At 56.9% G+C, this 27,020-nt stretch overlaps 1 protein-coding gene across 1 annotated transcript; it reads right to left on the bottom strand.

Annotated features, from left to right (window-relative positions):
• Positions 1-22,042: 22,042 nt before the first annotated feature.
• Positions 22,043-26,645, bottom strand: EN2 (engrailed homeobox 2). Its single transcript, XM_035029791.1, has 2 exons — positions 25,815-26,645; positions 22,043-22,473 (listed from the first exon to the last, which is right to left on the bottom strand). Exons 1-2 carry the CDS (start codon positions 26,494-26,496, stop codon positions 22,157-22,159), a joined length of 999 nt encoding a protein of 332 aa, XP_034885682.1. The 5' UTR covers positions 26,497-26,645; the 3' UTR covers positions 22,043-22,156.
• Positions 26,646-27,020: the final 375 nt, after the last annotated feature.

Genomic DNA, 27,020 nt, shown 5'->3' with positions numbered 1-27,020 from the left:
CCAGCAGCTCCTCCTCCAGCAGCTCCCCCTACTCCAGCTGCTCCTCCTCCAGCAGCTCCTCCTCCTCCAGCTGCTCCCCCTCCTCCAGCAGCTCTTCCTCCTCCAGCTGCTCCCCCTCCTCTAGCAGCTGCTCCTCCTCCAGCAGCTCCCCCCCTCCAGCTCCTCCTCCTCCAGCTGCTCCTCCTGCTCCCCCAGCTGCCCCCCTGCTCCTCCATCAGCTCCCTCTCCTCCAGCCCCTCCCACCCCGTGCCTCCTTGCCCTGCGCCCTTGCAGTCCTCACAGCCTGCCCTCAAGCCTGGCCCTCTTGCTTCCTGTCCGATTGCTTCTTCCCTCCGTCTCAACATCATTCTTGCTCCTTCCAGGTTTCTGTATCCCAGAACTCTAGCATGACCGTGTGTTTAAAAGGCAGGCTGGATGTATAGCAAAGCCACACCACCATAAGTCTAGTTAACATCCGTCACCTTACACAGTTACCAACTTATCTGTGTGTGATGAGAACTTTTAAGATGTACTCTCTTAGCGACTTTCCAGTATGCACTATGGTGTTGCCACCCACAGTGGCCATGCTGCCCATCACACTGTTTCACGGTAGATACAAGTATCGAATCATTGTGCCTACACCTAAGTGCCTGTAAGGTTATACGTCCCTTGTGCCTCAATAAAAAGCAAGCAAGGAAGGAAGGGAGGGCAAGTAATGAACAGCAGGCCGAGTGGTGCCCGGGAAAAAGCCTGCAACAGAGGGATGCAGGAGACCTGGCGGTGTGACCTTGGGCCATCCGCTCACCCTTGGCTCAGTTTCTGGGCTCCCCTGGGACCGAAAGGGCTAAGCTCCTTTGATTCCTCCCTGATTGTGTGGCATTGCAGTCATGCTCTGCTTAGTGATGCGCACGTAGATATTTTGCAGTTGCCGTCCGTCTTCCTCGACTGCTCCTGTCCACGTGTTTCGGTCCCGCTTCCGTTCCCCATGTCCGCCCCCTCCTGTCCTCAGGAGCCCCTCAGATGCTCTGCGCTCTCTCCTCTCCCTGGCTGTCCCTGGTGCTGGGGTGACACCTGACACTTCCACCCTGCCCCTCACCCCCCTGCCCCGCTCCTCCCATGAGCCTCATCTCAGGGCTGAGTCTGGCTTTGCTCCGCGCCCTTTGTTGCTTTGTCTTCCCTTCTTTTCCTTTTGTTTCTGTGGGGCTCACTAAACTGTTTGCACACTTTTAGAAAAATTTCCGTCTTCCCCATGGGCCCATTCTCTCCTGCCCGATCGAGTCCCACCACCGTGTTTCCTGGAGCCCCCGCGGATGCCTGGAGCTAACCATGGCAACAGCCAGAGGTGCAGCCGGCCTCCGGGATCTGCGCGCCCGGCTGCACCGTCCTCATGCAGAAAGGATCTCGGGGCATAAAGAGAGAAGGTTCTGGACACCTAGCCCTGAGTCCAGGTATTTAGATGGCTCCGGCCTCATGTGTCTCAAGGCTGAGCCACGGGCTACGCATGAGGGCAGCTCAGTGGAGAAAGAGCTCCTTGCTCATCAGTGTCATGTGTCGCTAAGAACTATCAGGTAATTTTAAGTGTCTAAGAACCTTAACGTCAAGATGGAAGAGAATGCCATCCTGTAGCAATCCCCGCGCTGGGGAGGACGTTCAGCCTTGCCGAGGGGGCCCCTCTGTGCTGCACGTTAAAACTTTCTGACCCTTTTCCTCCTGGGAAAGCCCGGCACCCCGAAGTCAAGCCCATCCCTGACTCTCTGCCCGAGCTGCCCCACAGCCATGCCTCCTGGCCTCATTGTCCCCACACCAAGCCCTGCCCATCCTGGCCTGGCTCCTGATTAGAAATGTAAAAGAGTGTGGGGAGAGCAGATGCCCCATCACTTCCTGAGATGGTCCTCCTTTTCTCTTTGGGCCTCAGCTCTTCCCACTTTTAAAGACGCCCGGCACACAGAAAACGCAGCCGTGCATGCAGCCCGGCACAGCCCCTTCCAGGCTCTGGCGGAGTCTGCGAACGGCCGCCATTCACCCTTTCCTTCTGGTGGCTTCTGAACCATGAAGTCCTGGTCAGTGGTGCTCAGGACAATCCCTGGGAGCAAGGGGCAGGCCAGGGGCCGGGGCCCTGGGAGGGGCTCCCCCAGGAGAATGTTTCCTGTTGTAAGGATCCCTCCTTCTCGGCTGACCCGGGGTTGGGATGGGGAGCGCCCGATGAGAACACCCAAGGACACTTAGCAAAGCAGTTGCTGCCCTGAGCCTCGGTCGCCCCAGCCTGTGCTGGGTGGAAGGGATGGGGGTGCCTGGATGGGGCCCCGCTCTCCCCTGACCAAGCAGAAGGGAGTCTGGGCCCAGCGGGGGCAGATGCGGGCCTCAGTGGGAGCAAGCCTGCCCTGCCAGCCGCCAGCACCACGTTGCCCCCCTGCCTCGGCCGCCTCTCTCGGCCTCCGTTTCTTGGGATTCACCACGATGCCTCCATGCCCAGCGCAGGCCCTCAGTCCTTCTCTCTGGCCCTCCGTCCAACGCCCTTTCTCTGCCACCAGAAACGCCTCCGGCAGCTGGGTCTGACCACAGCGCCCTCCTCGGCCTGCTCCGGCTCCTCAGGCCATCCATGGAGACGAGCTCCTTGCTGCTGTTCAGCCTCTATGTTCTCCGCATCCTCTCTGGCCCAGCCAGGCTGCCAGGGAGGGGTTCCGACCTCCCTCGGGCAGGCCTCCCCCCATCCCAAACCCCACTAGACCTGCTAGCATTTGTGCCCCGCTCCCTGCACACAGACTTTCACCCAGCCGCTGTGTCTCAGACCCAGTGGCCGCCAGGACCCTTCCTTGCTGTCGGGCACTGGTCCAGGAGCGGGACAGGATGCGACTCTAGAGAAGCATCTACCTGGGCCTGGATCCTGGTCCCCAACGGAGCATCCCACCCAGGACCGCATGCATTCCTGTTGAGTGACCGCAGGAGAGGTCTGCCCATCCGCTGGCGCTCTCCTTCGGGAAGGAAACTGCTCAGCCTTAAATTCCCAGCTCTACCCTCTGAGCTTCAGTTTCTCTGCCTGTAACACGGGCGGGGGACAGTTTCAACAGCACAGAGCAGTAGAGGGGCTAACTGCAAAGTGTGTGCGTACACAGTCATGCTGCTTGTAAGGCAGAATCTGTCGTCCAGCTTGAGACACTGGAATAGGGAGGGCTGGGAGCAGCCGGTCAGGGCCCCGGCGTGAGCAGAGCACCCTGGAGGCGTGGGCCTCCAGCTCCTACTGGTGCAGAAACGATCAGCAAATATTTATGGACTAGTAAAGTTTGAAATGGTCAGATTTCCTGTTAGACAAAGTGGGGAATGCAGGGGGGCGTCCCGGCATCCCTCTGTGTGAAGGGAGGGTTGGACGCTGGGCTTTATTAGAGGGAAGAGGACTTAGGAGAGGTCGTCGGGCCGAGCTTGCTCCTCAGGGAGGGCGGACGGTCCCTCTCAGGGCTGCCGGGGAGATGGAATGAGCTAAGACCCATCCAGGTCCTTTGACAATGAAGTGGGGGGCTCTCGGGCTGCTCTGAGTCTGGGGCTGGGATGAGGTGTCTCAAGGGCTACAGGGGCCAGTTCCCAGAGCAGCTGGGCCCCAAGGGGCAGGGAGCCCTCTCCAAGCGGATCACAGAAGGATCAGCGACAGGCAGGGGGGCACGCAGCTCAGGATGGGCTCCGGTGTCAGATGAGGAAGGACTGAGTGGGAGCCGAGCGAGGTGGGGGGCCCACCTCTAGTCAAGGACTCCTGGGTGTGCAGTGACTGCCAAGGGCCTTGCAAGCCCCTAGTCTCACCAGTGAGTTCTACATACAGAATAAATAACACGTATCAAGTTTAGGTGGCACGGCTCAGACAACTGTCCTCCAGTACCCCCCGTCTCTGCACCGCAACTTGGCGCATCCCCACTGCAGCTGCCTGGTCAGTCCCTTGCCCGGTTCCTTGCCTTGAGGAGTGGCCCTGGACTGACTCTCTAGGACAATGTGAGCAGACACAGTGCTCCCCTCCCCTTGGGCCTGCCCCCTCCGAACAGGGTCTCCCGCCTGGGACCCGGCAGGGCTGGGGTGGAGTCATGCTGTCCCGTGCCATGGCCACCCGGTGCCCACCAGCCCCGTGGGCAGCTAATTTAAATGAGCTAAGGTTAAATAAAACTGAAATTCCGTTTCTCAGTGGCGCCAGCCACACTGCGAATGCCCAGTGGCCATGCGGGCTAGTGGCTAGTGTGCTGGACAGGGCACACGCAGAATGTTCCCGTCATCATGGAGAGTCCTGTTGGACAGCAGCGGGGAGGAACGTGGGTTTCCAAATGATCCCTTGGACCAAAGCTGGCCCACTGTCCACGTCCCCTTCCCTGCAGAAGCATGTCATCAGAGAAAAGTAAACTTCTGTATTCTTTGCAGAACACATTGTATTTTGGGGCCTCTTTGTTATAGCAACCTACCGTTACATATGTATTTGTGGGTGTATGTGTTTATGTATACATTTGTGGATGTATATGTTTATGTATATATTTATACATATATATGTGTAGGTGTATATATTATATACATACATATATATTTGTGGTTATCTATGTTGATACAAAGATACATTTATGGGTGTATGTATTTTTGAATGCACATATTTGTGTGTATACATATGAACACATATATAAATTGTGCCTCAAATACGTGTGGGTGCTAATGTGATCGACAAATGCTAAGGTTTTTCGGTTTTGTCTCTTTTCTCAGAAAGTACTAAAACGATAACTACCATCAGGTTATAGACCTCAGAGTCCGTATTTGGATGTTAAAAAGAGACGCTTTTACTTGAAAAGGTGGAGAATCATTGCAACAGACGAGACCTAAGCCTGGCTCGAGAGGAGGACGCGGGGCTCGGAGACGGACAGCTGCCAGGCCTGAGGTCTGCACTCTGCTGTGAGGAGGTTGTGTGGGCACTGGGGGCTTTGACCGCTCACCCTCCGTTGCAAGCCTGGACCTCGGCTCTCGGAGCAGATGACTTGGAGTAGGCAAGGCAAACAGGAGTGCCCAGGTGTCTGGCCTGTGGGGGTACAGGTGATCGTCCTACAGCCTAATGAGGAAAGCATTAGAGATAGGCAAACTGAGGCACAGACAGGCTGAAAGACTTTCTCGGATTCACACAGCTGGGCAGTGGTTGATTGGAGATCTAAACCCGGAGTCCTGCTCTCGGCCACCCTGCGGTGCGTCCTCCCTAAAGGCAGCTGGTGATGGCACAGTGTGGGGGTACATGGAGGACACCCTCGTCACCTCCCCTCCTTCAGGTCTCATCATCCTCCCACTGGCCTGTGTTCAGGCTGTCACATTACAGGCAACTGTGCGAATACACCCCCTGGGAATTTACACGACCGCCAGGAAATTAATTTTGTACAGGTCACCCAACACTTTCTGCTGATGACGACAATCCGCAGTTCCTCCCTGTGCCTCAGAGAGGGGGACACTGAGGGCAGAACCCACGTTTGCTCGGTGTGATGTCACAAAGGCGTCTCCCCTCCCGCAGCCTTGAAAGCCTCTTTGGGTCAGAGGGCCTGGTGGGCGACCTGTAGCTCAAGGAATTCTCCCCGGGAAGACCCCTGCTGGAGCCCATCCAGCCTGACCCCTGACCAAGCGGAGAGTGGCCTGGGAGGCTCCGCGGGAAGCGCCCTGGCGGGAGAGGGAGCCCACGAATGTGGTGGGGCCAGGCCACAGGGACAGTGTGAGAGCAGGGCCGGAGACGAGTCGGGAAGAATCCCGGAAGTGTGCTCACAGGGACCAGCTGGCCACGGGGACAGGGAGGCATCGGTGGCTTCCTAAAGCCAAGGAAGGCCCTGTCCGACTCCGAGGGTGGAGCTCTGATCGAAGAAACCTCACCAGCCTGCATGTTTTCATCGTATCTGTGCCCAGAGGCAGGTGTGGGGTAGGTGGTCACCTGGAGCCCAGACGGCAAAGGGGCTGTTCTCTTCTTGGGATGAAAATGGGGTCTTAGGGACAATGACTCCTGGAGTCACGGCTCCAGAAGGAGCTGGTGGCTGGACAAACGGACAGCAAAGACCCTGAAAGTCACTGTCGGGCCAATACGGAGCAGAAGCCAGCAGTGCCCAAATGCACACCCGCTCACGACTTGGAGCAGGAGATGCTCAGGCCTTGCACGGACCCCAAGTGTGGGCCCACAGTGGACATGGTGGGAAGGGGCAGGCCAGAGTTGAAAGGATGAGGAGCAGAAGCCCCGGAGGAGTCATTAGGAGACTAACATGTCCTAAGGGGGGAAGAGCTGACCCGTCTCAGTCCAGGGTTGGAACAGAGCTGGGGCCAGAACCGAGAGGTCTGGAAAGTGGCAGACCCTGCCCCTAGGGCAGGTGGCCTTAACCAGTATGCGCTCCCCAGGGTGGGGCGAGGTCCACTTACAGAGCACGCCTGCAGGTCTCCCACCTCCGGTGGGCCCCATCCTGTGCCACCCCGGCACTCTTCCTTCCACACAGGACCAGGGTTTTCCGTGGAAGGATTGGCCCCGCCCCCAAACCCCGGGAGGGCCCTGACTGGGTGGGTCAGTCAGCTCTTCGCCTGATCATTGGCTCAGGGAAATCACATGACCCAATTTAAGCCAGTGAAGAGTGGAGAAATGCTCGCTGGGAGCCTTTGGGAAGGATCTTCTCTCTAAGGATGGGACCTGGGGCCAGGGTTTGCTTTCCCTCTGGATGTGAACTAGGAAGCTCATGACCTGCGTTTCTGCAGGAAGCCAACTTGTATCCATGCAGGGAAGAAGGTTTAGAATGAAGCTGACACCATGGCAGGCAAAGGGAAAGACAAAGGAAACGAGCCCTCCTGACTTTCGCAAGCCTTGGTCAAGCCTGATCTGATGCCATCCAGCTGAACCGCGGGGCTTTTCTATGCCAGGTTGAGTTGGCTTTTACTGTTCTTGTGATTGAAAGCATCCTAAATGACACAACTGTTAATCCATTTTATGTTAAGCAATTCTGACAGGCTGGATAAATGAAGTGTTTCATGTTTATACAAGTTGGTATCTGCAGATGCCGTTGTGATCAGTGCATCTAAAAGCATTTCTTAATTCATCACTATGTTTTCTCGTTGTGCAGTTTCTCAGTGTGCAGATAGTAAAGGACAGCGGGCCCTGTGCTGCGTCCCTCGTGTTTTGGATGTTTAAAAAGGCCTCCTGCTGATGGGAATCAACCAGACCAAGAAAGACAATTCGAGTTTGTGTAGGAGTAAAAATGGAACTCTTCCTATTTTTCAAGATTGTTTCCAGATTGCTTTCTTCTTTCCTCCGCAAAATTGGACGCCCCGTGGGCACAGCTGGGGGTGGGTCTGCGGATTCTCCTGCAGCGTCACGTGCCCCCTTCCAGGTTCATAGGCAGGGGCACCAGCCTGGCAAGTGTGCACTGGGTGTTCTCAAGATGCCTGGGTCCCTGTTAGCGATCCTGATGCCCCCAGTCCCAGCCCTGCTGGCTGAGGCTCATCCATCCCAACTAGGAACAGGGTACTCCTGACATCCAACTGACCCCGGGGATCTAACCTGTGTGCAGAGCAGTTGCCCGATTAGTCCCCAAAATCTAGTGGGAAAAGAGATTCTGTCCTCCTGTTGACTACATCATAGTTTGACTTCAGGTCCCAAGGCAATTAGCATTTGATGACAAATACAGTAACAAGTAGAAACCTGCCCTCATAGATACCTTACTCACCTGACACACAGATGTGCACGCACACACGAATGCACACGTGCATACGCACATATGCAGATGTGTACACTCACCATGCACACACAGGTGGGTGTGCACACACGTGGGCACACTCATGCACACACACGGCTGCACACATCACACATGGTCATGCACAGACATCACAGACATGCACATGCACACACAGGTGGGTGTGCACACACGTGGGCACACACATGCACACACACATGCAGGCACGCACATTCATGCACACACACACAGCTGCACACATCACACATAGTCATGAACACACATCACACAGACATGCACACTCACCTGCACACATGCACACCTACTCCCCAGGTCAACTTCCAGAGATGGCTTCCCGAGAACGTGAGCTTTCCCGGGGCAGATGGGTGGTCCTCTCCTACTGCTGTGCTCACCAGAGGCCTAAGATGCTGGGGAAATGGGCCTTGCCTGCCCACCCAGGCCACAGGGCCTGGGGCCTCCCTCACTCCACTCTGGGGATCCTCAGCTCATCTGGCTCCTTCGGTCAGGGGCCCTACCTCCACTGGCAGGCTAAGGCTGTCCTGCTTGGTTGGGCCTGCTCAGCCCCTTGGCTGGGATCTGTCCTCAGCCCTCTCACCCCTGCCTGCCCCCTCCCTGGCCTGGTCCTGCAAGGTGCACCTTGGGCACATCCGTTGTGGATCTCAGTGAGCTGTCCCTGCAGTTCAGTGGTCAGTGGTTAGGAATGCCATCTCTTTGGGCCTGTTCACGATGCAACTTGAAGTCGGCCTCCACATCCCCATCCCTGCATGAACTAGCATCTGGTGGGCATGCCTGCACGATCTCCCACCATCCCACTCCAACCTCGGATAGTCAGGCAACAGCCTCTTTCATGGCCACCCACGGACCTCCATCCCCCAGGATGTGGCCCGAAGGCCTGAGCCCCATTTACCTGCCCCTCCAGTAGAAAAGCTTCAGGCTGGTTCCAGCCCTCTGGTCTGGGAGAGGGGGCATCTGCGTCCTGCACACCCCTCCCCACTTCCTCCCACCCCTGAGATAGTAGGGGTCCTGGGGCCCTGTTCCAAGCTGCTGGCTCAGACACAGATCATGCTTTCCCCATTGCCCCCCCACACACACACATACACCCTTCACCCTGAACAAGGTCTGAGGGACCCACAGTGGGCCCAGTGGTTCTGGACCACTTCGGTCTCTATACTAGCAAATAACAGGAAACTCCAATGTAGGTCAGCGGATGCTCTCTGAAAAGCAAGGAAAAAACCCACTCACTGCTTTCAGTTTTCGGTGGTGTATAAGCACTATATTTTGGGGTGGAGGGGTCATACGAGACATACAACCAATAACACGTGGTTAAACATATGGTTTTCTCCTACTAAGGTAAATAGAGATGAAAATGTAAATTTATCTGAGTTAGACAAGTGTCACCCAGAATCATCAGAAAAGAGGGTTGGATGTAGGAATAATAAAACATGTTAGCCTTGAATTTTTATCATCCCAAGCAGATTACCAGAATGTGGCAAACACCAACACATCCCATCACATTACGGGGGGCCCCGGGCAGCAGGAGGGCGTGTGGCATGCCCAAGGGCTTCACACGCAGCCGCAGACACACACGCCCTCATGGAAGATGCCACATCCTCCTGAACCCTGCTCTTTCCCTCCGCAGCAAATGCCCCTGCATAATTATGCAGTAAGTGCATACGACAATGGAGACGATTTGGGCACAGTGTGTGAGCCTCAGTCTGCCTCTGCGTTCTGGGTCTAGACGCCTGGACGTGCAAATGGGGAGAGGAGGAGAGTGAAGACACGGAGCTGGAGGGTCAAGGGCAGGGAGACTGTCTGCCTCCCTCAGGACAGGCTGGTCCCAGAGTCCTGTTGTGAGGTACAGGGTTCAGAAGGCCACTCTGTGGCCAGGGCTGGCTGACAAGTCCGTGTATCTCATGGTCTGCTGAGTCTACCACCACATGTCCAAAATGGGTTGGCGGCTCTGCTCCATGCAGCCATTTAGGAACCCAGGCAGACGTGGGTCTCAGTGCTCCGTGACATCATCATCTAACCCTGGTGTCCAGAACTGTGAAGGCAGGAAAGAAAGAACATGGGGAACTCATACCTGCTTTTAGTAACCTCAGAGCCAAGGGTGCCAGGGGGCCACTTTGCCCCAAGATCATTAGTCAGTGCTAATCTGGTGTCCCCACCTAACTGTCAGGGAGGCTGGGAAACCCCCAGGTGCACATGGAATGTTTGGGGAGCACCACGTCTCTGCCACAGTTCCCTACCCAACATATGTCCTGATGCCGAGCACCCATCCTGGCAAGGTACTCCTTGGGATTAGCCAAGCATCTGCCTGAAAGGAAATCTCAGGTCTGGCAGGTCCCAGGGTGGTGGCTTTTGGAAGTCCTGTACTCTCCCCAGGCCTTGCTAGGACCTTGCTAGTAATAGGGCTCACCCACCGGAGGTGAGCTAGTCTGTACAGGCTTTGCGTGGCACCTAGCACTCAGAAATGTTCAGTGAATGCTCGCGGTTCCTGTTGTCAGTGGTCAGGGTCAGCGCTTGGCAGGCCCTGAGGTGGCCAGAGATGGAAGACAGGCAGAGCCTACGACCAGGGGTGTGCTTGCCTTGCACAGCTGATGAGCTTGCTGCTGGGCCTCTGAGAAAGAGCAGACGCGGGTCTCCACCTAACATTTCTCTTTCTGTTCCCCTCCGCCTGAAATAGAATCTCTAGCTGCAGGGTGTTTGCTTGGGCACCTAAGGACAGGCTCCGCTGTCTGCCCTGCAGGGTGCACCAGCTTCCGGCCTGAGACACGCAGTCCCACACTCCCCTGGTCTGCTCTGTGGGAACGAGACGCGCCCCCACGGGAAGCTAGTGGGACAGGGACGACCCAGGCACCCAGCAACAAGCGTTCTGAGGGCGCAGGGTGTGCTCGAGAGGGGCCACGGGAGGGCCAGCCTCGGCCCCCGCCTCGGCCAGAGCACCAGGGGCCTCTGTGGGGAGGCCCACACGTGCAGAATGCCAACCACCCTCTGAGGGGGGTAGAATTCTGTTTTGAAGAAAGCAGGGTCTGGAGCACACAAGGGACTTGGCCGGGGACACCTGAGTTCACAGACAGGTCTGGCTGGTCCCCAAGCTCAGGTTCCTCAGCATCTGCTGCTTGCAGAGCCGGGGAGGGTGGAGGAGGGGGTGAGGCGTACCTGAAACTGAGGAACCCAGAGGGCAGCACACAGGAGTTATAATTCCACACTTTCACAACTAAAGCATCCTAGGTGACCTTGGCAAAGAGGAGCATCAGAGCTGACGCCTACCCAGAGCGTGACCACCCCGTGCCAGGCCCGATCCCGTGTGCCTAACACTAAGCCACCAGCGAGCGCACGTAGGACCCTCTATCATATGCTCTCTCTGTTTCAGGGGAGGAAAACAAGGCACAGAGGGGGAAAGGGTTGTGACAACCTAGCAACCTCGTGCTCCGCATCTGACGAAGCCAGTTCATGTGAACTGAGTCACGGGAGGGACGATGTCTCTCTGGGTCACACGGACGCGGGCTGGCCAGGCCCCACCTGTCAGAGGTGGTGTCAGCAAGAACCCAGCCCAGCAGAGGAAGCTGAAAGGCTGTGTCACACGGAGAACAAAGGCATGCTCAGACCCAGCCACGGAGACCGCTGCACGCTCGCCCTCCAGGAGGAGCTCACTTCTAGAGGCTGCACCCCGAAACCCAAGGTAAGAACAGAATCCACGGTGCGGGGCTTGACACCAGAGGAGTTTAAGACAGTCTACACTGCATGCCAAGTCCTGGCTGTCCTGGCTGCAGTTGCGTGCCCCCAAATCCAGGACCATGCATGAACCTGGGAATGTGGCCGTATTTGGGAACAGTCTTTCCAGAGGGAATCAAGTGAAGGGTGGGCCCTCAGTTCAATGTAACTGGTGTCTTAGGAAAAGGAGAAATTGGGACGCAGACACGCACAGAGGGAGCAGGCCTGTGAAGACAGAGGAAGGGACCGCCAAGCATGGATGACCAGAGCTGGGGGCGGGGGGGGGGGGGCAGTGCCACCCTCGGAGCCCCAGAAGGAACCCATGTGGCTGAACCCACCTGACTTCCGGTCTCCAGAGCTGAGACGACAACCTTCTATGTTTTAAGTCCCCAGTGTGTGGCTCTTTGTTACCCCAGCCTTAGGAAACAGATATGTGGGCGCACAGTAGGGACTCCGCCCGAGTTAGGCCATGTTCTTCTTTAAGACAGAAGGGCAGGGGCGCCTGGGTGGCTCAGATGGTTAAGCATCTGCCTTGGGCTCAGGTCGTGATCCCAGGGTCTTGGGATCGAGCCCCACGTCCGGCTCCTGGCTCAGCGGGGAGCCTGCTTCTCCCTCTGCTTCTCCCCCTGCTCATGCTCTCTCTCTCTATCTCTGTGTCTCGAATGAATAAATAAAATTAAAAAAAAAAAAAAAAAAGACAGAAGGGCATAACAGCCCGGATGTCCACGAGCCGGAGGGCTGGGACGAGAAGCACAAAGGAAGGACTAGAACGTGTTCTAAGGTAACCACCAGCCGAAGGACAAAACCCGAAAGGCATGGAGCCGAGAGCATCCCAGGACTGTTCTCTGGCTGGGGCCGAGAAGCCCCCGGGGCCTGGCTTCCCCGGCTGGCGGAACCCACCACGGACCAGCTGCGTGGGCACCATAATCACAGTGCCTGCCAGCCACTTCATAACTTGAGGGAGGCTTGAGAGGATTAGGGCAGACGGACATTCCCAAGTCCTGGAAACGGGGACGCGCCAGGCCGGGGCCAGGGGCGGCTGGGGGCTGCCCCTCCCCCCCTGGCCCGCTCGCAGCCTTCCTGGGGACCGGGGTGGGCCAAGCTGCGGGGCGGGTCTTTGGAACGCAGGGATGTGCGGCTGGCTTGAGTGGGAGTCAGGTTTTATGCCCGAGGCAGAGGGAGTTCTAACACACAGTGGAGCAGCAAGATAGAAATTACCTTTTAGATGGCTGCCATCAGCAATATGCAGCGGGCAGGTCCACGGGGCAGTTTAACCTTCTGTAACCTTACGGCTAAGTGGGCGCGCACGCTCCCTCTCACAATCGCTCTCTGTCTCACACACACACACACACACACACAGATGTACAGATATATCTGCAATTACATATAATATTTTACCATAATGGTTTACAGACTGAGCTTTTCTCCCTCTCTGTGTAACTAATTACCTTCCATATGCATATACCCCCGACTTACGTATTCACATCTAATAGGAACTGAAACTCAGAGTCGCAAGAACCTGCAAGCTTCTTGCTAATCAGGGCAATCCTGAATATACAGTTGGAGTTCAGCAAGTAATTAATAGTAATGAAAATTGACATTGTAAAAATTAAAGTGAGGGGGCTGATAGAAAGGAATTGGTTTGGTTGTCAAACCTCAGGCCTAAAGGGAAACAGATTGCTTTGGAGAATCTTTTCATTAATTTCAGAGTTTCCCTGTTTCTTCTCCTGCCAAATGAGCGGAGTTTCCTTCTTGGCCATCAGGATCCTGTGCGGAGAGAGGGAGGCATGAAGAGAGATGAATTGTGTCAGGGGTCACCCCATCCTGGGAGCCTCCCGAACCCCACCTCACAGCAAAGCAAGGGCTAGGTGAGGGGGACGCAGCCCAAAGAGGGGTTCGGTCTGTACATTTACTACCTATGAATAAACCAGGAGGTCTACCTCATTCATAGCTAAAATAAAAATGGATCTCTACCGTCTGACCAAGTTCAGCCACTGAGCTGCAGCATTAACTTGTATTCTAACAAGATTAAAATATATTTGTCCTGGGGATTAGCATACTTCAGTCTCCTCTTGCCTTTTGAGCACTGGCAGGACACTTTGATCTGCCTTGCGTGGCAAGAGCGCGGCTTGGGCCCAGCTATCCGACTGCCAAGTGTGAAATCGGCCTGATGTCATCCTCATTCTCCATCTTTTACATCTTTCACCAGTTTAATTATATTTCCGCCACAAAGCCCTGGCGCCTCATTGCATATTCAAGTTAGACCAGGAAGCATTTAGAAAAAAAAAAAAAAAGGTGCGAATGAGATACCCCCGTAGGGGGAAGGGAGGGGGCTGCAAATCTCGCCCTGCAAGGCGAGGGGCCGCCCTCGGTGTGTGGGGAGGGGGCCCCCTCACCCCGAGATGCTCCTACCTGCGTGGAAGCCTGAGCCCGACGCCGGCCGGCTCTGCGCTGTGCCCAGCTACCCCATTCGGTGCCGGGCACAAAGGCCATCGTCACGCCCGCCTTGGGTTTGGGGCTGTTTGGCTTGTGACTCCAGTGGTTTGTATTTTGTTCCTCCTCTGACGCGCTGGTTCTGTGTCCTCAGGGCTCGGAACCTACAGGGCACGCTCCCGTGGCTACATAAAGTCTGCCTTCCTCCCTGCCAGGTGATGAGTCACCAGCGAATCGCCCACTTTGAGGCAATGTGCAGTCGGCCAGAATAAATTCTGGGGCTCACCCGGTGTCCAAAGGGAATGTGTCTGGCTGACCTTTGATCACCTCACAAGAATCAGACAATTTCACTCTCCACCCAGACCCGATATTCTGACCCTCCAGCCCTTTGCAGATTCCCCGGAACCGTTCAGAAAGGCCAGCTTGCCAACAGAATGGGCCTTGACTCGATCCCAGTGGGGCACCTCTTAAACTGCCTCACCTCCCACACCACCAGAGCTTCCTCCACCATGGCTTAGGGGTGGGGGAAGGAAGGGAGGGAGGAGGGAGGGGAGCCAGTGACAGCCAGTCCTGGTCCCGCGGGGTTCCTGGGGCACCCCTTGGAGGGCACTAGTGTTTGGGAGAGGAAATGAACCACCTGCAGGGGTGGCTGGGGTCTGACCTTCACCTCAGCCCCCAGCCCCAGGCTCCAGGCTCCATTCACTCCCAGCTGGAGTGTCTCGGAGACAGGACATTCTGGGGGGGGGGGGTGCTCTCTGTCAGGGACCTTGGGTGTTACTTCCACATACAAGCTGGACAGAATAGAAATGCAGATGGGCTTCCTTAGCATTTGAGAGCAGGTCAGCGCTGGGAAATGCTCTGCTCAGATGGAGGGCCCTCTTTGTCTGAGGCTTTCCACCCTTTTCCACTTTCTTGGTGGGAGTGTGTGCAGGTAAAGGGACAATAGGTAGGCTGAGTTGATATTCACGTTTGCCATTTGGGGAAAACGAAGAGACAGCCCTGATAGGTCTTTTAAAAGGTCCAGATTTATGACCATTTTTATTTTGAATCATCATCACTCTTGTGAAAATTAGGAGGTTAACAACACATTGCTTCTTAAATTGAATGATATAATTATAAAATTATCTCCACATAATTAACTCAGGATTATGTTTCATTCTGGTTAGCATGTAATCAAAGCCTGTTATGCTTTTAGCTATAGGAACAGCAATTAATTTAAAAGGGTTACTTAGATCCTTCGCTATTTAGACCAAATAGCTCATCAGGCCATCAGGATTGCCCACTCGCTCTTGGAGGAAGCGGGGGGGGGGGGGGGGGGGGGGGGGGGGAAGGACGGGGAGACAGCAAGAGGCGTGAACATAGGCTGGGACCCACGTGTAAGGTGTAGCTTGGCTTCCGGCCTCACTGTCCAGTAGGATGTCTGCGTCTTGTGCTTGGAGTCAAATCGGGTTCGGGGCGATGGGATGATGCTGCCAAGCGCAGTGACTATGGATGGGAACGGGAAATGGAGCGGTGTGTGATGTTACTGGGCTTCTGTGGAAAGCCCAGGTGCAGCATCTTATTTATATTGTGGTCAAGAACAATGTGGGGGGAAATCCTGAGGTAAGGATGTGTGCATGATGTCCGAGCCCTGCCATGACAAAGCACGCACAGCAGTGATTGTCTCCCCTAGTCACGATTTCCTCTTTTCCTTTCCCTAAACTCTATAGAGGCCGCCTTAGGGGGTGGGAGCCAGGAAGGCTAAGTGCTCTACCAGAAGCTGGTACCAGGTTTGTGGCCTCCACAGCCCGAGTCCAGCACAGGTCATTGCCAAGTGGAAAGGTAACCTCTCACTTGCCGAGCCCTGTTCTGGGCCAGGCGCTTTAGGCTCATTTTCCCTCATGAAAAACTCTATGGGGAAGCCCATTAGGTAGGTTTTCTTGCTATTGGAGAGATGAATGGCTGAGTTGGGATGGGGGCAGTTACAAAACTGTACCTTTACTGTAGGGCTCTACTTTCTGTGCTGGGCGACGTTATGTGACTGCATGAAAAAAAAAAAAAAAAAACCAACCCTGAAACCTGAGCTGACCGAGCTCTAGTGTGGAAGCACAGACCTCAGGGCACCCGACAGCAAGCTCAGCCCACTGCTTCTTTGCGGGCTCCAGCCTTTCCCCGAAGGAACAGATGTTTGGAAGCCAGCATATTCATCATTCATTTGACAGATTGAGATTTTCCCAACTTTCATCCAGATGTTTTAGCATGGGAAGGTATAATCTGAGACTTCTGAATTGTAATGTAAGTGGTTTATTGGGGGCACCTTACTTGTAGTAATAGAAAAGGGGTACTGGCCTGGGAGCTCCATGATTCTGCCATGTCCCCCCTACTGCTTGAATCCAAAGAAATGCCAGCTTCCAGGACTCACATTTTGTTGCTAGGAGTGGGAGACTAAAGCTACCAAAAACCTCAGGACAAAGTTTTGGCCTAAAGGGAAAAGTCCGATGCAGCGTCCCTGGCCACTAAGTGACGCCAGAGGGCAGGGGCCAGGGGTCCCGGCGAGGTTGGGGGGAAGCGGCCGGTCTGCTGCTGGGAGGGGCCGCAGACACAGAAACGGGGCAGCAACTCCTCGCAGTGCGCTTGGCAGCTGGAGCCTGTGATTACCCATCCAAGGAGGAGAGAAAAGCGAAGGGAAGAAAGGGCAGTTAGCGGAGGGGGTAGAGGTTGGGGGAAGGAGGAGGCAAACCACGGCCGAGCTGACAGTCCCCTTCCAGACAAAGGACTTGGCGGGAGGAGAGAACCCCGAAGGCGCGGCTGAAAGGCTCTGGGCGGCCCCTTCCGCCGGCAGCGCGCGCGCGGACCGCACGGCCAAGTTTCGCAGCCAGGCAGATGGGGAGGAGCGGCGGCCCTCCCCGATTCTTCCAGACGGTCCGTGCACGCAGTGATCCCCACCATTCCTCGGCCTCACGGAGCACCCCTCCGTGCCAGGGTCCCTCCCGCCCGCGCGCGCCACCCCGACCCCCTCTGCGCAGGAGGAGGCGCGCAGGCCGAGCAGCGGCGCAACCCACTGGGCCCGCAGCTCTTCTTCCCTCCGGGTCTCCGGGGGATGGGACGGGGGCCTTTCTGGGATGCCTTCCAGGCCGAGGGGACGAAGAGGCGGCCCAGGAGGCAGATCCGGCTACTCTTTGTTTCTGCTCCGAGCAAAGCGCGGGGCTCAGCCCTGAAAGGGGGCCAGCCAATGGAGGGGGGAGGTGTCCCGGGCTCTGGACCCAAGGTTCCCCATCCCAGAAAACCGGCCCTGGCGTCTCTCGGCGACATGGAGGGCCTAGGAGTCTGGGGAGCCCTACCTCCGCCCGGAGTTGTTGCTCAGGCCTTGCACGGCCTGGGACTGGGTCGACAAGGGCAGTAAGCTTGGACCACACCTGTTCCCCGGGACTCCGGAGTCGTTCCGCCCCCCTTCCTCCATCTTGCGGCTCCCCCAACCCCCAAACTGAAGAAGTGGCCGGCACTCTGGCGCCTGAGCACCGGGCTACCAACAACAACAAGAGCAGCAACAACAACAACAAACAGTAACAGTAACGCAGTCATCGTCGGCCTCACCAGCCGGAGCCAAGCAGCAGCGGATCACGCTTGATTAAATCTCACAATTAGGAGCCACTTTTTAAATGAATATTATTACATTTCAGGCGATTTCAAGAATGGCCTTTTATTTTCTGTGGGCGGGCAGCAGTTTGAAATTAGCACAATGAAGCGTTTGAAGTTAGTAACAACGCGAATGGTGTATCCAGGGCTCACGCGGCGCGGCCGCGGGGCGCACCCTCCAGGGTCACGCAAGGCGCGCGGGAGCTCCGGGCCGCCGCACCCACGCGCGCGCCTGTGTCCGCGGGCGCGGGGCCTCCCCGGCCTGCCAGCCCGCGGGGTCCGGAGGTCGCAAGGCTCGGGCCCGCCCGGGGCCCGCCCGCTCCACGCCACCCCACCCGCCTCTACCGCGAGGCCTACGGAAGGCCTCGCCCTCGGCCCCGCGGGCTGGAGAAGCGCGGAAAGGGGGCCCCGCCGCGAGGCCTGGCGCGGGGGCTGCCGAGCGAGTGTGGGGCGGTGTCGGGGTGCGGCGGTGGAGTGGAGGGAGCAGTCGGCGTTGCGCGCTGGCCCTTGGGCGCCAGTCTGTATGCACCTCCCGCCGCCGCAGCTCCTCCTGGCCGGCGGCAGGTTTCGGGACGTCGCGGGGACGCTGGGGGAGTGTCGGGGCAGGCAGAGACCGCGGAGGTCGGATATTAAATCAGCGGGAGACAGAATGACTTGTCGCCGAGCGAGAGCGAGCGAACGCGGCCTCCCCGCCAGCGCGGGCGGCCAGCGAGCGTATTTGCATATATAGTGGCCGGTGTTTGTCGCGAGCTGAGCGCTGTGCGCCCGGCACATCTGTGCCAGGAGGTCTAGGAGCCCCCATCGACTTAACCTGTTCACGCAAGGGAAAAAAAAGTTGGAGTCCTCTTGGAGATTACTCTGATTCACCCGCGTGGCTCCTTCCTTGTTTCCCCTAAAGAAAGCACATGGCGGGTCCACACTGGGTGACCCTCAGGCCTGTGTTGACCCTCGGATTCTGACTCCGGCCTGACGTTTGGACCCTCCTTCTCTGACCACTTTTTGGGCAGCGGAAGAGGAAAGCCCTCTGAACCCCAAGGGGCCCTGCTAGGCCTCTCTGTCCGGTGTCTGGCACCCCCGCAGGAGTCGCTGCTCAAGCAGGCCCCGCGGCAATCCGCGTCCATACTCCCCCACCCGGGCTCCCAGGCCCCGCCTAGATTTCGCCGGGCTACGGAGGACTGGGGACACAGACAGGCCTGGGCGGTGGCAGCCCTCTGGCCGGAAGGAGCAAGGGCCTCCTTTATAAACGGGCTTTCCTCTGAAGAACATTTATGAAACTGGCCTTCTGGAGGGGCAGCAGTCTGGCGGGTCCGCCCGAGGCTCCACCAGCTCTCGGTGCTACAGTCCTGGTCCAGATCCGAGGCACCTTAAGTTAAGCCGAGAGTCCAGGCTCTGGATTCAGAAAGGACACTTGCCTCCCCTGCAGGCCTGGCTCTGGTCTCCACTTGCCACTAAGAGAGAGGGGGCTGGCTGGTGCAACAGTGGCTCTTCATGAGTCTCAAAGTTAGATTGTATGCGGAATTTAAAAATGTAATAAACATAGAAGCAAAACCGGAATCTTAGCGTTTTGAGGGTCTGGGGGTTCATTCAGCCCAATCCCCTATTAGAGACAAAAAAAGAAAAACTCCTTATGCCACTGCAGGCTTAATGTTTGCTTGCACTCTTCCAAGGACGGGGAACTCATTACCTCACAAAACTGTACACAGCCCCTCAACAATGTTACGATTTGTGAATAGATTAAAAAATAAGAATGATTGCTTAATGTTGCCATACTGTCTTTTTGTTAAAAAGAGAGAGTGGCCAATCAGGTAATAGAAGTTGTCCCTGTCCTTTTTGTTTAGTGTTTACTCTAAAGAATCCTCAGAATTGTGCAGGGGGAGGGAAGAGACACTGGGATTGCCTGAATGATCACACCCCATTGGCGATGACCCTGGGGCACTCCTGAGACCAGGCAGCTCGGGCTCCAGAGCCTCCGTGGTGAGACCCCAGCTCTCTCTCCATCAATGCATCTTTGCAAATCCTGGGAGTAGCCCCTCTCCTGCCCCAAGACCCAGCTTCCACTTGGGAAGCCGATGTAGTACCGAAAGCACCAGCCTCCTTTGGCAGCAGGTGATCCTCATTAGTCTCTGAGTTTCTTTTACTGGGAGAGGAATCTTTTCCAAGCCAGTGTGCTTTTCCACACCGGGTGCGCTCAGCTATCCTGCCTGGACACACTGGCCATCACCACCCTCTCCAAAACACTACCTGGATGGATGCTTCTGGTCGCCTGGTCAGCTCGGGCAAAGTCTGTCCTTTCCCCACCTCTGTCTCTGGATGTGTCCATGTCCTTTGCTTTGGGGGGTAAAAACAAAACATAAAAAGAGAGCCCTTCCCAAGGGAACAGCATCTCTCACTCTCCCATAGGGACAGTAGGGAGGCCAGAGACCTGTTGCATTCTGTAGGATTTTTCTACAATTATGCAATGAAATAGCACAATACTTTTGAACACTTCCTGCTGGTAAAGAAATGTACTTAAATTATTTTGGTTGTTCTGTGCTCACACAGGAGATATTCAAAGTGTCTTATTTTGTTTGGTTTTTTTTTAATTTGTACCTCTGGCTGCAAAGGTAAACAGTTGCACCCCTGCTCTGATTGAGGCAAAGGCCAGGAGCACCTGAACCACAGGGAAGATGCCCAGAGCAGTTGGGCTGGACTTAGAAACACGCTTAGAAAAACTAGTCATGCCACCTTGGACATTCAATATTTTACAATAAAGCGTTGTTGTTTTTTTTTTTATTTAATGTAACTTTCAAGAATTTAAACACACAAAAAATGCAAGGGGAATGTTCACAATGTTGATAACCACAGTTGTAAATAGAAACATTCATTTCTCATAAGATTATAAATATTTGATACTGGAACTGTAAAATGCACATGTTTTATAAACTAAAAAAAATAAAATAAAAAAATAAAAACCAAAAAACTTTGCTTCCTGCTAAAAAGGCATATCATTTCATTGAGTTTCCTAAGCAGCAGATGGTTCTTCACAGAATTTTAAATTACAACTTTTCTTTTTATAGTTTCCTTTTTAAAAAGGTTTGCACTAGTATGTACAAAGTGAAACTATTATCGCAGTGAAATAAAGAGGTTTAAGGCAAAGAGAAACATTCACCCTCAGTCCTCAGGGGTTCAGCCATGGGTCTGGCTCAGCCACAGGCCCACCCCTGGGCTGTCCCGGCTGCAGATGGACATTTGGACACGATTCTTTTTCCATACACTAACCAGAAGACAGTGCAGAGTTATATATATAGATAATGTGTTTGTTTATATATGTACTTGGTGGGGATATATTGAATATATTTAATTTACACTGTACCACACCTTCAAAAAATAAAATGTATATTAAAAAAAAAAAACAAGAAAAGACAAAAAGTGATAAGAAATGATTATTTACACGTTTTCTTCCTTCCTCTCGATCCTGGAGGATTCTGAGTTCCTCCAGAAGTCAAGGTAGCCACGTGTTGGGGAACTGTGGACTCACACACGTCTGCGCGTGTCTGATCACGCACTACACAGATATGTATACACACACACGTACCTTGAAAGAATGCTCTCCAAAGCAGAAGCAGCCACTTAAAAAGAGAAAAAAAGAAAAAAAGGAAGGGAAGAAAAACAAGAAAGGAAGAAAATACCAGCTCCCGCTGGAGAGCCCTCTGCGCGCCCGGAGGCAGGAGACCTCCGCCGTTTCTGGGGCCCACGGAGTGCCGCCGGGGAGCTGATGGGGCGGCAGGAGACTCCCGGGGCCTGGGGGACAGGAGGAGGGGCAGCTCCACCATCCCCGGGCCTCCGGCCACATGCTGGGCCCATGGGCCTGGGATCCCTGAAGTGGTGCCCTGCCTGGAGGCGAGAGAGCTGGCTCTGGCAGCGGGCGGCTGGATAGGGGACAGCAACAGACGCGGAGTGAAGCACATGGAGGTGCCTGCCAGGCCTCGGCGAGGAGGGGGAGGAGGAGGAGGAACCCGAGAGACGGCAGGAGGAGGGGAGCCGTGTGAGGCTGGGGGCCTGGGCGGCCCAGCACTGCGGGCCCACCGCCCCGGGCGCGCTCCTGACCGCCACCAAGGCGCGGCACTCCTCCCAGGACCCCAACGGTCCCCCGGGCCCTGCCAGGGCCTCTGCGCTGCCATCCCCCCTCCTCCGTCCCCCCTCCCTGGGCCGGGGCTGGGGGTGCAGACCCTCCTGCTGTCCTCACCAAGCCCACACAAACAAAGTGGCAGAACTCAGAGACCAAGTAGGAGCTATTTATTCGGTTCACAGTCGTGTGAAATGCAGCAATAAAAATCTTTGGACTTCAGCAAGTTGTTTTAATTTTTTTCTTCTTTTGAAATTAAAAAATAAAAGTGTCCCATGTCCCACAATGGAGCCTAGGGGATTAGAAAAGATGAAATCCTAAGCAGCCCCCTTCACAAAAAAAAAAAAAAAAAAAAATCATAAAATTAGCATAATCTCATCAACACAGAAAAACTCAAAAAATATTTTATAGTCAGATATTTTGGATTTTACACCACCTGTAAATTATATATACATAGAATATTGCAGAACCATAGCTAATACACGATATTTTCACTATTAATGCTGGTATAATCTTTACACACTGGCCCTTTATGATTTTAAATTATTGCATTGTTCAGCACGGACCGAGACCAGACTCCCGGCGCCCGCCCGCCCTACTCGCTGTCCGACTTGCCCTCCTTGGCGGTCGTCGAGTGGTTGTACAGACCCTGCGCCATGAGGTGCACGGCCAGCGTGTTCTTATTGCCCGTGGCCTTCTTGATCTTGGCGCGCTTGTTCTGGAACCAAATCTTGATCTGCGACTCGTTGAGGCTGAGCTCCTGCGCCAGGCTCTGGCGGCGCTGCTCGGTCAGGTACCTGTTGGTCTGGAACTCGGCCTTGAGCCTCTGCAGCTGCTCGGCCGTGAAGGCCGTGCGGGGCCGCTTGTCTTCTTTGTTGGGGTTCTTCTTCTTTGGTTTGCGAGACCTGGGACCTGGGCAGGCACGGGGACAGAACACAGGGTTAGGAGGGCTCCAGGCCTGTCTGCCGACTCAGGCCACAGAGACCCGGGAGGAAAGTGCCCAGTGTGGCTGCACACTGGGGACTGAGCTTTCCCCCACCCGGCCTCCAGGACCCACCACTGGAAAGCCAGAAGCCAGGCCGAGGACATCGGGGTGTAAGGGGGTGAGTGGGGGGTAGAGAGCAGGCTTAGTGGAAAGGTCTCCAGGGGCACCTGGCTGGCTCAGTTGGAGGAGCATGCAATGCTTGATCTCAGGGGTCAGAGTTCGAGCCCCACATGTGGCACAGAGTTTACTTAAGATTAAAAAGAAGAAAGAAGGGCCTCGAGATAAAAGGAAAACTCCTGCAGGAAAGCAGAAACCCCAAACTTCCTAGCGTGGCCTTTTCTGTCCCTTTCTGTCCAGGCGTAAGGGCAGGGGGGCACAGGAGAGGCAAGAGGAAAGGTTGGGGAGGGGCGGGACAGCCAGAGTAGCAACAGCGGGACCCCAGGAACAGTGACAGGATGCCCACAGGATGCTCACAGGGGATACCGTCAGGTGCCAGGGGCGGTGGGAGTCAGGGGGCAGGTGCATCCAGAGAACAGGACAAGCCCATGGATCTGCCTCCACCCTAGCCCCCTTTCTGCCTCCCCTACCTGGCCTAGTGGGCCCAAGTTCATTGTTTCTCTCCTGGAGGGGAGGGAGCGCACGCATCCTTTCCTGGGTGGGGAAGGAGCACTGAGCCACTCCCTGCCACCTCCCCTTCAGTCTCCCAGTGCAGGAGAGGGAACCTGGTTGCCCCAGACTGGGGCTGCCTCACTGGAGGCGGAAGAGGAGCCCAGCTGACCTTGTGCAGAGGGTTCACACTTCTGACCCCCGCCTGGGCTCCTCCCGCTGGGACAACCCCTGCACCACTTGAGGTTGGTTTGGGGCAGGTGGTGGCAAGGCTCCTAGGAACCCGCCATCTGAAGAGGCCTGAGTGAGGGGAGCAGAAAGGAGGGCCAAGCGCTTTCTTTTTGTTGATGTCAAGAAGTTCAGCCCCACAAGGGTGTCTTTGAGGGAAGAGATGGCAAAGGCCATTAGGGGAGGAAGGCTGGGCTGCACGTGTGGGTTTCTTACTCTGTGAAGTGAACCAACTTTGGGGAGCTCCGGCCCCAGCTCCTTCCCAGACGCCGGCGGCGGGAGGCTGGACCCCTGCCGGCTCCCTCAAGCAGCCAGAGCCCCCCAGGTCTCCGCCCGGTGCCACCCTGCAGGGCCAGGGGACAGCCACGCCGCCCTGCGCAGCAGCGGCGGAGGGATCTCGCCGGAGGCTGCCAGTGCACCCGACCCGAGAGCCGGGAGAGTGGGGAAGGCAGAGTGCGCCGGGGGGCGCGCGAGCCAGGGGTCCGGGCTGGTCCCGAGACCCAGCGGGCGCTGAGAACTCCCTGCCCGCCTACCCAGCCGTGCGCTCTCGGGGAGGCAAACTCCGGTAGAGGGGCTGTGGGTGCCGGCGAGGGGGCGCCAAGGGCCGGTCGGCTCAAACTCCCCGCCTTTTAGATTCTAGAGCAAAGCCACACTCACACCCGCGCCCCCGCGCACACACCTACCCCGCGCGCGCACACCCACCGCCACCGCCACGCACACGCCAAGGGCGCCGGTTCCGCGCCGGCGGGCGGGCTTCGATCGAGAGGCTGCCGGGGCGCGCGGAGGGTTAGCGGGTGGCTCGGGGAGGCCTCGCCAGGCCCCGCACCTGCTCGGACCCGACCGCGGCCTCGTGCTCCGGGAGCCCGTTCTGCGTCTCCACTGTCCCGGGAAGCACGCTTCCTACACTCCAAACTCCTCTGGTCCTGGGGCTCTTGCACACACGAACCAGCCCGTAAAAAGATACACACCATTTTGCGGAAAGAAAATCTCCCTAAAAACAGAATTTTTAGTTCTCTTTCTTCCATTTTCTTTCAAAACGTAAACACTTGAGAGTCGCAGAAACAGAAGCAAACCTCGGCAAAGAAAACTCTTTGCCTTGCTTCTTTCTAAAAGGCCAAGAAACACAAATGTTACGTTATGGTTTTCTGTTTTTTTTGTTTTGTTTTGTTTTGTTTTTTTTAAGTCCAGGAAGACCAGCGACTGGGGCCCGGCCGGGCTGCGGGGCTCCCTCGGGCCACCGGGGCCTGGCGCGGCCGCGACTCCGCCGCTGCACAAAGCCCGGCCGAGGCTCCTCGCTGGCCGCATTGTGAGCCTATATGTTAATTAAATATTAACAAAGGAGGGAGGCGAGAACAATGGAGCAAATTTCAGATCTAGCTGGACAAATGTGGATTTCATCAGAAATATACACACACATTTCTGCGGGAAGGCGGCCAAGGGGAGACTCAGTTATGCTGTGATTTGGGTAAACAACCCCCGCAAAAACAGTTGAGGGGTGGGGGGGCAGCGGGGTCCGGTCTGGGCTGCCGGCTCAGGGACAAATGGAGTCCCCTCCTAATGGCGGTTCGCAGCCGCAGACCCCCATTTCATGCAGCTGATGATAGCTACAAGGACATGCATTTAGCTTTTAAAAATCCAGATCTATGAAAAATACACCCAGAACCCCTGCACACACCCGCGGGCCCCTCCACCCACCCTCCCGCGGCAATCTGCTTCTTTCCTCCCTGAGAGCTGCCCCAGGAAACCTCTGGGAGAAGGTCCTTTCTTTGGGGGACTGCAGGCCTCCCTCCTCGGAGCAGTGTGCAAGATGGGTGCTGAGCTTCCCCAACGTGTGATCAGACAACTAAAACAGGGCGAAGGGCCCCTCTGTTTCCATCCCTTCCCTATCTCTATCCCCCCCACTCCTCCCTTCTCAGCCCAGGCGAAGGGTGGAAGGAAGAGCCAGGAGGAGTCTTGCTCTTTCTTCCCTGGCTTCATCTGGGATAACTGGGTCGTAGGATGAGTCTAGGTCGCGGGGTGGGGGGGGGGCGGGGGGAGTTGGGCATGGGTCCTGGGTCTGGACTGAGTTGGAAGGACGGAGAAAGAGTTAAGAGTGCCAGATCCAGCCACCCCCGGTCTCACCAAATAAACTCCAGCCAGGGGAGGGGTGGGCTAGGGACTTTGGGGAGTGGCCCCAAAAGACAAGATAGAGTGGGAAGGTCCTGTCGCTTCTGCTTTCCTAAGAAATCTGTACCCCCCTGCGAATCAATCGTGCCCCCTCTCCTCCTGGCCGCTGCCCGGGCCAGCGTCTGCAGCACACAATGTCCCTGTTTGCGTGTCTTTGTGTGTGTTGGGGGTGGTGGTGGGGGGGGTGTCCTGGTGTTCCCTTCCTCCGGGTAAGTTCCCGCGCCAGCGCCGCCCCGCAACCCCGCGGGCCTCCCCGCGGCGGGCTCACCTGAAGAAGGCCGGTCCGAGTAGCGCGTGCAGTAGACCCAGGCCGGCCAAAGCATGGGCTGCGCGCCCAGGTTGGCGCTGGCCTGCGAGCTGTCCGAGTCCGAGCTCACCGATAAGTCGCCGCCGCCCAAGGCGCGGGCCTTGAGCGCCCCGTCCAGGGGGCCCCCGGCGTCGCCGCCTTTCTTGGCGCCGCCGTGCAGCGAGAGCGCCTTGGGGCCGCCTTCCCCGTCGCCCGGAGAGTCGCCGCCGCCGCCGCCGCCGCCGGGCAGTGGCCCGCCCGCACCGGGCGCACTGGGCGCGTTCTGCCGGGCCTCTCGGCCCGACCCCAGGAGCTGTTCGGCGCCGCCCGCGCCGCCGCCTCCTTCCGCGCCGCCCGCGCCGCCTTCCCCGCCGGCTCCGCCGCCTCTTCCTCCTCCCGCGCCGGCACAGCACGTCCCCGTGTCCTTTCTCCGGCCGAACTCCGGCCGCAGGATGTTGTCGATGAAGAAGTTGGTGATGCGGTGCGGGTGCTGGTGGTTGCCCGGCGCCTGCAGGACCGCGGGCAGCATCAGAGCCCGCCGGCGGCCAGTGTCCGCGTCGCCCGGGCTGCTGCCGCCGCCCGAGCCGCCACTGGGGCTGGATTCCGGCTGTCGCTGCCCCTCCGCCGCCGCCGCTTCGCTGGGCTTGGGGTCATTCTCCTCCATGCTGTTCACAACAAATCCCCAATGGGTTCTCCGGGGACCCCCCCGCTCCAATCAGCCCTCGGCCCGCCCGTGGTGCGCACAGAGACACTCGCGGCCGGCTCGCGCTCCTACCCCGCCGAGTCTTCCGAGGGCGTGCGCGGCGGCCGAGGCCAGGGCTGGGGTCCGACAAGTCACCGGCCGCGTTGGGAGCGGAGCCACGTTCCAGTCCACGAGTTGAATGAGAAAATACCAAGAGTCTCCCCGCGCCCAGACGCCGGGAGATTCAAAAGAGTCGGGTCCTCGTCTTTGCCGCGCGCCCGGGCGCCAGGCAGTCACAATGGTGCGGCGGGGCCCCGGGGCTCGTCTCGGGCTCCGCGCTCCTCTCCGCGTCCGGCTGCCCTGCGCTCCGGCGCGTCCTGCCGCCGCCGCCGCCGCCGCCGCCGCCGCCGCCCGGGGCTGGAGCTGCGCGCATGCAGGCAGCGCGCTCCCCCGCGCTCACGCCCGCCCGGGCCCGCTCCGGCCGCCGCCGCCGCCCGGCCGCCCCC

The sequence above is a fragment of the Mirounga leonina genome, unplaced genomic scaffold (assembly GCF_011800145.1).
Source record: "Mirounga leonina isolate KUSES-001 unplaced genomic scaffold, KU_Mleo_1.0 Mir_321, whole genome shotgun sequence".
NCBI classification, from domain to species: domain Eukaryota; kingdom Metazoa; phylum Chordata; class Mammalia; order Carnivora; family Phocidae; genus Mirounga; species Mirounga leonina.
The sequence above is the reverse complement of the archived record's forward strand: the minus strand, read 5'-3'. Positions and strand labels throughout refer to the sequence as shown.

Excerpts from the sequence above, each read along its gene's own strand:
- EN2 (XM_035029791.1), bottom strand. The coding sequence starts at position 26,496 with ATGGAGGAGAATGACCCCAAGCCCAGCGAAGCGGCGGCGGCGGAGGGG. Across the intron at positions 22,474-25,814 it reads CTCGGACCGGCCTTCTTCAG|GTCCCAGGTCTCGCAAACCA; the intron begins GTGAGCCCGCCG and ends GTGCCTGCCCAG.